This window comes from Falco cherrug, chromosome 5, assembly GCF_023634085.1.
Source record: "Falco cherrug isolate bFalChe1 chromosome 5, bFalChe1.pri, whole genome shotgun sequence".
In the NCBI taxonomy this organism is placed as follows: Eukaryota; Metazoa; Chordata; class Aves; order Falconiformes; family Falconidae; genus Falco; species Falco cherrug.
Window position 1 is genome coordinate 50,613,072 of NC_073701.1, and position 15,985 is coordinate 50,629,056.

Sequence of the window (15,985 nt, forward strand, 5' to 3'; positions counted from 1 at the left end):
GGCTCTGGAGCCTTTTAATTTGTGTAGGTGTTATGTCGCGGTAAGCAGTCAGAGCTGCGATTCCAAAGAGAAGTATCTCGTCTACTGTAAAGATTACTCCCTCCTTGTTCATTTATATTGATCCAAATACATTTGTTATTGATGGGGGAAACATAATTTTTACATGTATGTATTTCTGACAGTGCAGTGGCAATGTAAGGTAACTCCTTGCTGGTCTTAGACCTGTGCTATACATTCGGGTCTTTGAAGAATGTAACCTGTGCTTTGCAGCGCAGTCCTCTTTATTTACTCTGCATATAGACCAGTTTGTTCACTTCTTTGAATTATTACCTTTATTGTAAAAATGTTCCTTTTCTACTTTAGGAAAAGCAGGATTCTATCACTTATGACCCTTTTGTTAAAAATTCTACTGGGTATTTATGAAAGTCTAGTGCCTTTGTGGTAATATGGCTTGTGTCTTATTTCTTTAAGTTTCTCTTCAGTCGGTTGCTGTTTGTCTAAGTGTTTCTGAACAGTAAGACTAAATATTCTTGAAAAATATGCGTTCATATTGCTGAAGAGTTAAGATATGCGGAGGTCTATTAGGGATAAAGTGCTGAGCTTGGTTTTGTCCATTGTGGATCAACTAAGATTTTAGGAGAGGCAAGGTCATTTAACATATTAACTGAGTATGAATACTCTGTGTCTAGTGTCAGGTGAGGCTTTATGCACATAGGGATACAAGCTTTCATTGGTACGCTTGCAATTCATTTCAATATGAATTGCTCAGCATGTGTGTGTAACAAGTAGCTTTTTACTGTATTCCCTAAAGCTGCTGTATTATAAATTATATTAAAGCTCTGAAATAACATGTGTGCATGTGTATACGGTGGGCAGTATTTGTTTCTGTTCTTTAAACAATGTTTCCATTTAGTTGTGAAACATACCTTTTGTTTATGTTTTCATATCTGATAGAAATGCATGAAGTGTAAGTGCATTTCTGTCACAAGGTAATACAGAGGTGCTCAGATAATTCAATTGATGTGAAATAGTTAATATTTTTTATTTAATTTGGCTTGCTGTATTCTAAATAATTAAATCTTTTTTCCTCATTTAATTCTGTTTCCAGACAGTGTAGTTCAGCCAGATCTTTATTACCATGAGCTGTTTTGTTAAAAAAAAGTTCTGGAAGGCTGCATGAAGGGAGGAATGCCTTATTTTTTCAGGATATGTTTGTACGAGTAACCCCTGTCTATTCTGTATCTTTGAGTGCACATGGTAATCTTGTATGAAGTAAGGTTAAAAGGTAAACGGCATGGTACTGTTTCTTTTGGCTATTGCATTAAAGTGTTTGACCTTTAGCAACCTATTTTTATCTTGGGCAGTAAACTGTTTAGTTCTGCTTATCAAAAGAGACTTCACTGCTCTCTTTTCATGCTGTTCTTATCCAAAACACACTGTATCAATCCAACATCAGTAGACTTTATCAGCAACAGCTATTATTCTGCTGAGAGATACAGCATAAAAACGTTTGTTTATATTGTAACAGTACATTTTATTCAATAAATACTTTCATATATAGTTCTGTGGTTTCCAGTTTCGTTATCTGGTTTAGATCTTCTTTTGTATTACCTTCTTATTAGCTTACTCTTTTGGGTGTTTTTAGCTGTTTGACTTAAAATTACTTGTTTTGGTTTCTGCCCGAAAGTGAATTATTTTAGACTATTCAAACAATAACCTATTTATCTCTATAGATAAGGTTAATATGGCAATGTGACTGTGTTTGCAGATATTAATGGATTTCCTAATTATTTGAGGATATCTTCAAATCATCAAGGTGTTGGTGGTAATTTGAAATCTATGAAGTGTTTATTTGAAGGGTCAGCTCCCCCATCCCTTTAGTTGTCTGTGTGATTTGGCAGAGTGAAGTTCTATGCATTGAACTGTTGGCCAGAGGCAGAACACAGCAACGTCTCTGAAGTGACCACAATTCATAATGCTGCTGGTGATACTCAACAAATCTTTAACCTGCGGGAAACTTGAGTTGCTGGGCAGCCGCTAATTTGTTCTAGCTAGGTTTTTTTTTCATTGGCTTGTTCATTTAAATGATGCCTTACTGTTGTTACTTGCAAAGAGATAGTGGTATAATCAGCCTTCCTGTCTTACAGTTAGAGTCAATAATATATTTCATGAAGTAAATCCAAGAGGACTGAGTCTAGACCTCTAGTGTCCTTCTATGAGAAACAGTGTGGCCAGCAGGACAGGAGAAGTGATGGTCCCCCTGTACTCAGCACTGGTGAGGCCGCACCTCCAATACTGGTTTCAGTTTTGGGCCCCTCACTACAAGAAAGACACTGAGGTGCTGGAGCATGTCCAGAGACGGGCAGCGAAGCTGGTGAAGGGTCTGGAGCACAAGTCTCATGAGGAGCAGCTGAGGGAACTGGGGTTGTTTAGGCTGGAGAAAAGGAGGCTCAGGGGAGGCCTTATCGCTCTCTACAACTGCCTGACAGGAGGCTGCAGTGAGGTGGGGGTCGGTCTCTTCTCCCAAGGAACAGGTGATAGGACAAGAGGAAATGGTTTTGAGTTGTGCCATTGGGAAGGGTTTAGGTTGGATATTAGGAAAAATGTCTTCACCTAAAGGGTTGTCAAGCATTGGCACAGGCTGCCAGGGAAGTGATTTGAGTCACCGTCCCTGGAGATATTTCAAAGCTGTGTAGATGTGGTGTTAGGGACATGGTTTAGTGGTGAACTTGGCAGTATGAAGTTGGACCCAGTGCTCTTAAAGGTCTTTTCCAACCTGAATGATTCTATGATTCTAAGTCTTGTCTCTTGAGTACTAGAAATAGCTCTCATTTTTTGGACTTAAAGGAATTTGTTGCATCATGCTGTTGTCACAATTTATAGATGTCAGGAATCACAGAAAGCTGCTTTTAAGCTATCTGAAGAATACAGAGCTAAAGCACTCAAAAAACCCCAACACAGAACTGTATTTGATGATCCCAGTTTTCTTCTATTGGTCATAATACTTTTTATAAGGACTGACTGAAGCCAGACTTGAATCAAAGCCTTTCAGCAGATGCCAGAATCTGAAGACAGACGAACACTTCAAAAAGTCACGAGTGTGTTCAGATATCTTGCCAAGTTCATTCCAAATCTGTCCTCTGTCAGTTCACCCCATCAGACAACTTCTGGAAAATGTTCAGTGACACTGGATTGAACAGGGCAGGCATTCCTTTAATGGGTTTGATAGGTAACGGTTCTTGTGCTGAAATGCTGCAGCATTGCTTAACTGTCTCATTAATAAAGGCTTGTAATGAGGAATCAGAAGGCCAATGTTTTAGTCTCAGAAATCTTTCAAAATACAAAACAGGCTTGTTTTTCACATGGAAAAATAGTTCACAAGGGAAAAAAGCAGTGATTCCCAAGCTTTTTTGAACAACCTAATCACTGTTATTCTTTGATATTACTTACGAGCTGTAACCCAAACTTATCAAACAATTACTTCCAAGTAAGTACTGTGGGATTCAGTCTCAGTGTATCCACTGAGTACATGCAGAACTCCTACTGCATTCCCTTGGAACCACAATTGGTAAATCACTGCCCTAAGACATATGATTTACTAACTATAAAAGACAATCTCTACTCCTTGTGGCTTTCTTTTTGGGGGGAGATATGCTTTCTATTTTTCCAATTTTTGGATCAGATTTCTGCTTCCAAATTGAGGTGGAAATATCTGGAATTGTGGGAACAGATTCAGAAGGATAGATTGTTTGGGTGTTGAATGCTAAAAATACAAAAGGAATAAGTATATTTGCAATAAAAATTGAGGCTTCATCATGCAGCTCTTCTGACCTGTCCACCCCAGCCATTGTGCTAGCTTTATGTTCTATTTCTTTATATTTTGTATTTGCCTGAAGATAAATGATAAGGTATGCAAATGTTTAAACACAGAATCCTGTGTGCTTTGTCTGCCTGGGTTAGGAGGGGTTCTCTTGGTCCCAGATGAGTTCAAAGAGACTGGACACACTAATAAGGCTACAGATAAATGTCCTCTGTAGATGTCATCCACAGCTGCTTGTCAGCTTCTCACTCAGAATAGGTGATTCCTCCCCGCAGCCCAACTGGTGTGTTAGCATGTGACCTAATCAGGCTGATTTTGCCTAAAAATTAATTTTAGTAGTCCTGCGTATTCCTGGCTCACACATCCAAGTGGGGTGATGGTTTCTGGCATGGGGATGGTGACAGCTGGGAAGGAGAAATCCTCTTTTGAGCAGTCACAGCTGCATATTGAAAAAGATACCCATCTGCAAGCTAAGGAAAGCTTACAGAAGTCTTCAAAAACATGGCCTTAATTTACATTTTCCTTTATTCGATTTTCTGTTTGAAATGAGCTCTTAAAGTGAATGATGAGAGCGACTATGTAGAGGGTAAAGACGAGACCATGACTTGGACATGAAAAAAAATTTGACCCATTATTGAGGCACTAATAAAACTGATTTGTGAGGCTAATATGATGTGTGAAGTAATTCTAAACTTTCAGAAACCTTAAGGTTTAACATAAACGAAGTAATAAAATGTTGGTAATTGAAGTAATTGTTTTTCTTCTTGCAGCTGTTGCTTTTCCTTTCTGAAAAGTTGTCCATTACATGCTACACAAAATAAGTAAACTACTGTATTTTCTTTATGTTTCACATGTGATTAAAAAACCTAGCCTTTGGCATGCATATCCTAAGCATTAAAGAATTTAAAAATAATGAAGTTGCTCTTTAGACAGAGATGATGAGAAAGTCTTCTCATTTAAGGGCTGGTTCTTAAATTAATTGATCCACTGGCTTTGAGTTTATAACAACAACGCTGCTGCCAGTTAATTGTGCAGCTGATCTACTGGGAGTTGCTCTTAATTGGAAAAGGCAAGATTTATTTTTTTTGTTTTCTTGTCTTGCTGTTTGTTTACATTGTGCCGTTGATGAAAATACAGGTGATCCATACCTCAGGATAAAATTCTGTCTTGCCCATTAACAAAAGTGAGCCCTCTTAATGCAGAACGTTGAATCTGAGAATATCTGTAGAAGAGAATATTTTTTGAAATGGAATGTGTGAAGACTTTTCTTGAGGGAAAACTAAACTGCCGCAAGTCGCTTTTTGGTAAGAACAAATGCGTCATGGCTGATCTTGACTGCAACACAGTCCGCATGTGTTGATTTTTAACTACTGTACTTCCCATACAAAAATGTGACAAGGAAGATTTGGTTTGTCGTGCAATTGTTGCCATTAATATACAGCCCATTCTGATGAAGCTTAAATGAATATCACTTTCCTTTATGGTCAGTGGACATAACCGAAAGCTATTAAAGCATTTTTAACAAGAGAATTAACATAGACAGCGTCTTTTGTAGATAAACTTCACCCTTCCTGTTTTGGATGGAGCAATAAGTTTACCATAGAGCAGATTGTAGGAAATAGCTTTCCATCAATTCAGTATTTCATAAATAAAAAGTTGCAGGGCGAGGTCCTTCCTTTGGCATAAAGCTGATTATTTCCTGTTTAATCTGAAACTGGTGCATTTCAAGTAATGGGATATTTTTAACATTCGTCAGAGAGGAGAGTTTTTAGGACTTTTTTTTTTTTTTTTTTTATTTATGGTCCTGTGAAAATGCAACTTCTAGACTTGAAGATCACTATAGAACAAAGAGAAATTAATAGATATATAAATTGTTGATCTTTCAGACAATTTTTGGACTTAGCTGCACAGTTGTTTGTAGTTGGGCATACTTAAACATACAGCAGGGTATTCGTATACATGAGCTGAAAAGATGTCATTGATGTATCTGTAAAAGATTATCAGTACTTCTAGTGAGGTTTAGAAACCGATACATTGGAATTGCTATGCATTATTTGAATTCAGATTTATCATCTGCTTGCAGAAGGCACATGCTTTCTATAAGAATAATATGCAAGAGGTAAACTTAAACTAATACTGCTGTTTTACCTAAGGAACCCACAAGTTAATATATGAAGTAACACTACCCTCATCCAACACATCTGTTGTAAAGAAACCTATGAAATTTAGGCCACACACAAACTGGTCTCCAAGGGCCTGTAGTTGGTGTTAGAATGCTGTTATTATGTGGTCTGATTGCTTTACTAAAGAATTATCTCCAGTAAAACCATGTAACATAATAGTTCTTGCTCTCCCACATGGGAGCTACTTCTGCCTGACTGAGCAAGACATTTCTTGAAGAAGTGGTAATGCACTTGCTCTTGCCAAAATGTAATATTAAATGAAGTGTATCGTCATGTATGTTTTTGCTGCGTATCAATTCCTGTTCATTTAAACATTCGCTTAAAGTCCTCTACTGTAGTATTAAAAAATATTAAATATATGGATTTTCTAGCAATATATTTAAAGTGAATTTCTCCCTTCTTACTGAAAACTTGGTTTTAGTAATTTTAAAGCAATGGGGAACTACTTGGAAAATGTAAGTTTCCATAAATGAAAACTCTGTTGCTGAACTTTACAGGTATTAATTTGTCAGGCAGTACAAGTCATAGCAGTTCAAGGTTTATCTTGCACTGTGCTGAATACTTTGTATGTGATGCTTTCCCTGTTCACTTTGACTGAAAAGAGAACTGAGACAGTTCAGTAGTTCATACAAATGGTTTTCTAAATAGTGCTGACTTGGTTGGCTTTTGCTATGTTCAGAACTATGTAGCCTTGCTCTACAGATTTGTCCTTGCTGTGTAAGTGGAGCTGTAAACACTACAGTTGTTGAGGAGTTGTCTTTTTAATTGCTTTCTATTATTTTTTAGCTCTGCTCAGCTGTGTCATACAAAAGCTGCATGTTGCATCTTTGGATTGCTTTATAAGCAGTGAGTGAATGCACAATAACATGTAATTGTTTTGTTTGGACGGTGAAGGGAAGAAGAAAAGAGTTGAGGATGGATGATTGCTTCTCTACAGAGATGATGCTTTGAGGTATTATTGCTGAGGGGCAGAGCCCTGTACAACAGAAGTCATAGTGAGAATAGGCTGACATGCCAAAGACAAGGCAGCGTGGCTTTGTTCAGGCACTCCTGCAGTCACTGCACACCTGAGCCAGGCACAGGCTTCTCCTGAGCTGCAGTGGGCTCCACCCTGTGCAAACCCCATGACTTCACTGTAATTGCAGAGGTGTCATCAGAGGTATGGTATGAAGCAAAGGGGTATCTGGATGATGTCTTGAGCTTAAACGGGAGATAATAGTTTAATGCAAGTAAAGAATTTGGCCAGCCTGTTTTCTTCTCAGTGTATTACACAGCATGGAAAAGAGCAAAGTTGTGTCTCAGGACCCAAGCCAACTCTTCAGGGTTTTCAGTTAAAGTGTATGTGTAAACTCAGCAGAGAGTTTGTTACTTTAGACATAGACACCTGTGCCGCCCCCCCAGTTTTACAGAGCATTTTTCATCTCTTTCCATACCAATATTCTACTTTAAAATGAAGTGGGAAGCCTTGCAGTGGCATTGTTTTAGAATGCATCTTCCTCTTGCAAATTAGTTTAATCAGAGGAATAAATGGAGATGCAGGCAGGAGATGCTGTGTCCTAGAAGCAAGATGCTGTAGACCAGCTGAACAGAAACACTGCGGTCCCATGTAGGGAGCAGCAACTGGCTCCCTGGGGAGTTGAGAGCGGGGTGGCTTCAGTTGCCTCTCCCAGGGGCCTCCCCCAACTGCTGTGGCACCCGGCGCCTGTCCCTGCTATGCTGTGCTGGTGCGCTGCCCCCCACATTGCTGGTCCTGGTCCTTGAGGGCAAAGCAGAGTTCAAATCTGAATTCAGGCTTCTTTTAAAATGATGGCTATATCAGCATCAGTTTCACATAAGAGACTTTCAGCAGACCTTTCAGTCAGGTGTTCAGATGCCAAAAATAGTGGGCTTACATTCTGAAAGCCAATTAAATCTGTTAAACCAGGCACTTGAAACTTTCCATGGAAAGGGAGGCAGAATTGCATTTAAGTGCAATTAACTTTTAACATTTTGCATATCTTCAGTAAGAAGCAAATTAACATGGAATTGTTCATTACTACATAGTAGATTAAATAACTTGTTTCCCCAAATTTGCATTTAAATAGATATCTAATTGGTCCATAAACACATTGATCAATGGGTGCAGAATACATGGTTTCAAGGCAAATTTGTTAGTAGTTTTTAAGAAAGAAATAGAGTAGACTTGTTGATATTTTACAATTAAAAATTGTATACCAGTATTGTAACCAAGTATTAACTTTGTTGTACATTAATTAGGCTTTTTGTAACCATGAGAAGTAGTTAATCTTTGTTGAAAACCAATTATAAATGGCTTGATCATGAGAATTGTCTGCAAGTGGTTTAATGACAGTTCTGAGCATTCTTTGCACTGTGGAGCTATAAATTTATATATTGTACTCATAAGCATATCAGTACGATTACATTGCCACTGCAGTAATGAAATTTTCTTTGTACTCTTTCAGTAGAAGATTAGCTTATTGTACTTGAGGAGAGTAAATTTTGGGTAAGTTCATAAAGTCTAATTTGCACGGTTGAGAAAAGCCAAGATAGTACGTAAATAAATTAAAAAGAAGTGATTTGGGGGGAGGTAATAATTCCTTTAAAGAGTTGTCTTTGGCAAAGAAAATACTGTGACACCAGCAATACTGAAGTCTTTCAACGTGACTTCAGCTTACATGCACAATTATAATGCAGCATCTCACTGCATATGCAGTCAGCTTAGAGCTACATCTACATTACAGAATCTTTTAGTATTGCTCTTAGTTAGGAGTACAAGAAAAATTATACCACATAGTCTGTCTACCCAGGCTGGGAAAACCTGGCATCGATGTGGCTGTGTTAAGAGTGCTTTGTCAGACTCATTTTAGGTCTGCTGAGGAGGGGAAATACGAAGCTGGCTTATACCACGAGAGGGCTATGCTGGCCTATAGCTGTCCTGGTTTAGCTAGAGGAACAAAAGCTCTTACCTCTGTCAGGTGTAGAGGAGCCCTGGGGCATCACTGAAGCAAGAGAGATTTCAGGCAGTTTGCTCTTGCATCAGTGCGGTGTCTGGAGGGGATGTGGTACCGCTTTCAAACTTGTGCTGTACTTGTGCTGTGCAAGTTCAAGCTCTGCTTTTGTCAGAAGTCAAACTACCAGTGAGCATGTTGTTTCTTTTCTCCTTGCGTGGGGTATTTGATACTTGTGGGAAACGTGACCTTAATAGCTGAAAAGTTTTTGTCTTCTGAAGGATATTAAATGAATACTTGCATGAATCACAGATACAAGATTGTGATTGCTGGGCATGTTGGGTCTTCTCAAGGGTGAGTTAGTATCTAAGGGTTGCAGGCTGTTGAACGTGGTTTCTGAGCCACAACCCTAACTCCTCCCCCCATGTGAACTGAGCCTTGAGGGTCTTTGGCCTTCTGGATGAGGAGCTGAGAACAGGCATCTCTTGAAGATGATCACTGACTCATAAGCACTGATGGTGGGCTGTATACATATGGTGCAGAGCTGCTCAGAGAGCCTAGAGTTGCATCCTGTTGCTATGGAGGAGGAGTCCTGGTGGAGGTGAGAGAGCATTAGGTGAATCTCTCAATGTATGGAATGATAATACTCAAAAATGCAGGAAAGGTGGTGATAAAAAAGACCAAGGAAGGGATTGGAAACTACAGATTAAATCATGGGCATCGCTTTCCGTTGCTAAATAGTCACATCCACTTAAATGGACGTGGTCCTCCTCATGCCTGGTGGTCCTGCTTGTGTTTGTGAGCAGAAGTACCACCTTCTGCACTGAAGTGAATTTGCCCATCTCTCGCATAAAGCTGCACAGGCTTGCATGTGCAGGTCTCTGGATGATTCCTATCCAAGAGGCTTTTACATGTGCATAAAGCCAAGAGCATTCAGGAGAAGTGCCACAGTCATATCCATTCAAAACCATAGCTGGAGAAGACAGTTAATGTTGTCTACCTTTATATAGAATAAAGCCCATTCATTAGAACAATTCCTCCAGAAATGAAAACTGAAGATTCAGTTGAGTCTTCTGGGGTGGACAGGAGAAATTTGCATCTCCCGTTTGCTACGCAGTTGTACTTTCTACCAGCTGTGGGCACGGGAGGTACAGAAGCTAACTTGTAGCCTGGTGGGACCAGTCTTCCTGAGGGTCGCTCCAGTTATGTGGGAACTTCTGTCTTGTTTTCCTCTTCTTCAGAGGCTGCTTAGAGCAGGAATTAGTTTTAGCTCTTCTAAATCACCTCGAGAATTTAAAAAGCCTTTCTTTGCACAGACCATAGAGCTAAGGTGGGGAAATGGTACACGGACTGAAATAAGGGTGGCGAATATCCCCATTTTAACTTCTCTATTTTTCCTGGCCTCATCTTTTTTGAATATTACGGGGGTTTTTTGCTGTTGAAATGAAGCTGCTTTTTGGCCAGGTATGCAAGACTCTGAGACCAAGATGACAAAAGTTTCTGACTCTTCTTCAGACTGTAGTCACTCACAGGGGAGGACATCTTAAGTTCTAGTTTTTCTCATTACAGTTTTTATTGTCCAAGAGCTCTGTTGTGCAAAATACATGGGCAGCTCCGCAACAGGTTTTGAGAAGAACATGGGGCTGTGCTAGGCAGAGAAAGGAAATGATGCAGAATTTGTCAGTGAGGAGTAGACATGTCATCAAGATATTCCCTAGCTAGCTATAATTTCATCCATGCCCATAGTTCAGGTTTCACACAGAGTTTTGGTGATGGTGTTTTGCACCCATCAGTTTATCCATTCAATATGCTTTCTTTGGTTTAAACAGAGACAAGTTTTAGGTTACTGTTGCAGGAGGGATATAGCAGTCTAAGGCATGAGCAGTCCCCACATGCTTGCTTCAGCCCCTCTTTCTTCTCCATCAGATGTTAAATGTCCCAGAGCTGAGCTGGAAGAAGAGATGTGTGGTATCCTTCACCTGTTTCACATCAGTGTCATACATCGTAATTTAAGTCACTGTTGATGGTGCCTTAGGGTTAACTGAAAACTACGCAGACTGTAGATGAGGGAGTTCTCGGAAGTTTTATTCTGCCTGGTGAGTTCAAGGGCTTGATCACCTCTGACCTGGGGGACTAACATCACCATTGCTTTAGCTAGATCTGGAAGTAAGTGTCTTTTAGCTATATTTAAACAGTTCTTAGTGCAAATTTTGGTTTCGTTTTATCAAATACACGAGGAGTGTTCACTAACATGTTGTAGGTGCGTCACACCTTCAGATTTGCATCCAGATAAAGCCTAAGTGCTCATACAGAGACTAGCACAGTGAAGGGTTGATCTCAGCCAGAACTTCTACGCTATTATCATGTAAGAATAAAAAGAGTTAAAATGCCATGAGAATAATATGGAAGTGGGCATATTTATGATCCTTTGACCCCACAGGTGGCAGATGTGCTGATTTTGGAAAACTCTTCAAAGAGAACTTGAATTCAGCTTATATACTTCTCATTCACAGGAAAATAAAGACTCTGTGCGTGTACGTGTGTATATATATATATATACACACACACCTACCTTGTGTGTGTGTGTATAAAATATATATTTGGGAATAGAACAGCTGTTTCTGCTTCTCCTTCATCTGCTTACTGGAGTGTTACATGTTCTTTCTGTTACGCTGGTGCTGTAGCTTAGGTCAGAGAGTAAAGTATGCTAGGGCCTTGGTAAATGATCACCCTATGGCTTTAGCTGTTTTCAGGATTACCTGACCTATATATCAGACAGAATAATCATGTCATTGGTATCATTTCCTTTCTTGTTTTTCAATATAAAAATGTTATTTCTTCTTTCCCCACATGTGGAATCATTTTCAGGTTTTAGTTCCAGATGTTTACAGATGAGCTTTCTGTGGTCTGAGCTCAAAATCAGTATCAGCTGGAATTTTAAAGACAGGATTAGTTTCAAACCTTGTTGGGTTACAAGTTCTTTCAGTATTCTTCTATAACAGAAAGCTTTTTTTTGCTTGTTTGGAGTCTTTCCTGCTGTTTTCTTTCTTCCTCAGACATCACATTCTTGGGTTATTTTCCAGAAATACCCTCCTTCTCTTCTGTAGAGAAGGTGGATTTTAATATGCCATGCCACCATCCTCTTTTTCAAGAAGTTTGAGTGCTTTCATAATTTTTTCAAATAGTTGACTTTACCATTAGGCTGTGATCAGTATCTTCAGTGAATGGTACTCTTACAACTGATAATCTTTACTCCCTTCTGCAAAGCATAGTAACCTCTCTGAGGGTTGGTAGTCGTGCACTGGCTTCAGATATAAACTGGTTTATGAGGTTACTTCCACTTCACAACTGTGGCTCACTGTTCTCTCAGTTGTGCTGATGCGTCTGGTTTTAGAATTGCATCACTGAATCACATTCATTGGAGGGGAAATAATTTTAAAAGGGATCATCTCAGTGATGCAATTTATGTCGCAGCTATACAAATAGGTTTATCAACATAATTGAGGAGGCAGATTGCACCAGGAGGATCAAATTAGCAGCTGGGGTAGAAAGCTTGTTGAGGGAAAATTACTCAATTATTGTGAGAGGACCGGAGCTGTTTCCTTTGTTTTCTGTTGTTAGAACTGCCTTCCTGCTCCACCTTCGCCCTCTTCCCCTAATGTAGGTCAATTCTATTTTTTAAAAAAGTCTTTTGTCACCAAGTATTGAAAACGTTCATCTTATGTGTGAAGGTGTTCAGTTTCCAGACTGTTGTGACACAAAGTGACTTCTGACTCCAGGCGCAGCAACAATGATGGCTTTTCTTGATTCTCCTCCAAGTCTTCTTTTGTGAAGGTTCTGAAGAAAAATGTGCTTAGAAGGAGCTAATAATTTATACGCTAAGGGTCAGAGAATTTCATCTGGATTAGTTCTTTGTGGTGTGTGAGAGAAATAGCAGATAGCACTATTTGCCGTTAATTTGAAGACCAATTAAAAGTAGAGCATTTCCTGTGGTTGTAGCGGTGGGTGCCTCCCCGCGCAGAAGCCGGGGTGCTGTGTCTGTTCTCTGTGAGCGTCAGAGTTCCACCGGTGCCGGTGGTGCGCAGCATGTGCTGAAGACTGACAGTTACCAGGTTCATTTACCTGTGGAAGATGGTTCACGCGTCCTTGGTCTGACCACTTCAAAGGTGATAAAATAAGACAAGTAGACATGGAATAAAGGGGGAGAAAAAAAGTTTTGAACTATTCTCCCCAAAACATAATGGCTCTGGGGAGAAAAAACCTTTCAGACATCGTTGTGTGAAGGTGCTAGCAAGCATGCTTGCAAGTACTTGAAAGGCACAAATTATCCAAAGTGCAATACCATCTGTCTGTCGTATGGCTAATTAGAGACAGTGATTCTTTCTGAACTTTTTCCTTGCAAAGAGAAAAAAAAGTAACTCAAATTTACTCTGTTTGAAGCTCTCTGAGTACTGTATTTTACTTGCTGTGGAACATGAACTCTGAGAGTCTGGGGTTTGTGCTGCTATTTTACTACCAAAGAGCTAAACATACAAAGCAGGAAACAAACCCCCTCCCAGAAAAAACACCATGTGCACACTGTTCCCACACTGAAGATGTTTAGCTGCAGTGTGGTTTGGGCTGCACTCTTCTCTTGGACTTTGTAATCTCAATTGAAAGTAAGTTTCTTCCAAAAGGTTTTCTTTTATTTGCCAACCAGCGTTTGAAAAGTAGGTCTCGTTTTAAACTATTTGTGTAGAATATACTATCAGGCCTTTGAGAACACCCTTTGTTAAGGGTATCATGTGAAGTCATTGTGTTTCTGGGAATAGTTCAGTTTGTGTGCAGAATGTTTGTTTTGTTTGTTTGCTTTTTTGTTTTTTTTACTGCTCCTCTGACATGAATGTGCTTGGGCTGCCCTTGGACTGGTCCTTATGAATCAAACAGTATAGTAGTGTTTGGGGGTGTGTGTGTGGTTATTTGTTTTTTTTTCTTTTTTACTAATGAGAAATTGATTATATACAGTTGTATCATGTCTGTCCACAATATAGCTAAATGTCAGAGGAAAGGGTCACACATATTTATAAAAAAACAAGTTCTAACATGGGCACGCAATACTAAAAGGTAGTCATGCTTCGAGGAATATCAACATCTTAGCTTTTTTTCCTTCTGAAAAATACAGAGATGTAGAACTTACTTATCTTCATTGAAAAAGCCAGTGTATTTTCTAAACAGAAATTGGCCAAGGAGGTGTGAAAATGAACTGCATCTGGCAGTTGGAAGACTTTGACAAGTTCCTTTTTTGGTGGATGTTTAGATTAATAACCTTAGCTGGAATCTGGGGGGAAAAAAAAAAAAAATTTTTTTTTTTTTTGAAAGGCCACTGATTGGCTTTGAAAACCACCTAAGAGCGTACGTAGTCAGATGTTTGTTTGAAAAACAGTTGCAGTGATAATGAGAAGTTACTTCTCAACTGTGGTACATAACTGACTTGCAAACTCTGCATTCCCTGCAGTACAAGATCAGACAGGTTCATGTAAAGAATTGCCAGAATTTCTCTTCTTCTTAGCGGTTGAATCACCAATGCAGTCAAATTAATTGAAGTCATATTTGTCAAGGACTTCTACAGGAAACAGATAATCCGACAAACAAACATATATACATAATTTGGTGGAATTTTTTAAATACAACTTGTATTTAAAGTATTAGGAAAGATTACAAACTAAGTTACTGGTGCTTTGTATAAAGACTGAGGTAGCTAGACATGCCACAGTTAAATTAGTTTTACATATATTTGCGATGAAAATCTGGTTAGCCTTTGCAGTTTGCCATGATTTATTAAATATTGCTGCATTAGGAACCTAATCTCTCTTTTTAAGGTATTTCTTCCAATTAGAGTTGCTTATATTAGTGCAGGTCAGAAGAGAGGAAAAAGCAAATATGTCTTACAGCTGAAACTTGCATAAAATCCAGTATTCTTTGGTTTGGATCTACAGTAGCACCTAACTCTATGTGGGCTGTTGGCATGCTAATGTAGAGTCTTGCATTTAACCATTTTCTAAAATCTGTTGTTTCTAGGTCTACAGACAAGACTGTGAAACCTTTGGCAAGGTAGTGAAGATGCTAATTGATAAAGATCCATCATTAGAGAAGTCCATTCAGTTTGCCCTGAGGCAGAATTTGCATGAAATAGGTGAGCGATGCATTGAAGAACTCAAACTTTTCATTGCTCAGTACGATGCTGCCAAACAAGATCTGTCAGAATCCTTCAAAGAGGGCTCATACTAAGGACAAAAATACGCTTTTAGATCCTCTACATTGTGTATGCCATGATACATAAGTCTGCTTTTTGCAGGGAAAGAGGAGATCTTGTTGGAGATTTAAACCCAAGGCCTGCACTACTCCGTAGTAGCTCAGGTGGCTGTGTCTTCTTGTTCACTGTGGTCTCCGCAATTGTATTCTTCCTACCTGTACTTGTTGACATATATTCCTTTGAAAGGATGTTCTTTTCAAAAATGCTGTAAAGTGACAAACTATTTTTGAAACCTTTACACAGTTACCTAGGAAAAAATGTTCAGTCCAATGTATGTACACTTCTGTTTTGATGTTTATAAGTGTAACTTCAAACACTGTATTTTTTATTAAAATAACAAGAAGCAGCTCTTCATTCCTCAACTTACGCAGAAATATGTCTTGTTTTCATATATACTGTAGGAAGGGAGGACTTGCAAAATCGGTCACAACTATGGTTTAAATTATTTATTGTAGTTTAAAGTTCAGGATCATTCTGTAAAATTACGGCAGTGGTTATCTGTAGTCTCTGACTACCAATGCAACTCTTAACTACTTGATAGAAGAAATGCTATATTTTTTTTATAGTTGCAGGTTCTGCAAATGCCTTTAAAATTTTGGTGTTTTCCATATCATGAGTCATTACTAGTAGGCAGTATTATGTAGGATGAATTCTGTGTTTTATTACTATTTGCTACTAAATGTTTCCTTTCTTGTTTTTGACTACAGCTTACAGAGTGTAACTGCAGGCAGCCACTGAGCAG

At 38.9% G+C, this 15,985-nt stretch overlaps 1 protein-coding gene across 3 annotated transcripts in view; it reads left to right on the forward strand.

Annotated features, from left to right (window-relative positions):
• PPHLN1 (periphilin 1) overlaps positions 1-15,605 on the forward strand; it is a 70,479-nt gene extending 54,874 nt beyond the window's left edge. For all 3 annotated transcript variants that reach the window (XM_055710520.1, XM_055710521.1, XM_055710522.1), the window contains exon 10: positions 15,009-15,605. In XM_055710520.1, coding sequence (XP_055566495.1) covers positions 15,009-15,218 — 210 coding nt within the window. In that variant the 3' untranslated portion in view covers positions 15,219-15,605. The remainder of the gene's footprint in view (positions 1-15,008) is intronic.
• Positions 15,606-15,985: the final 380 nt, after the last annotated feature.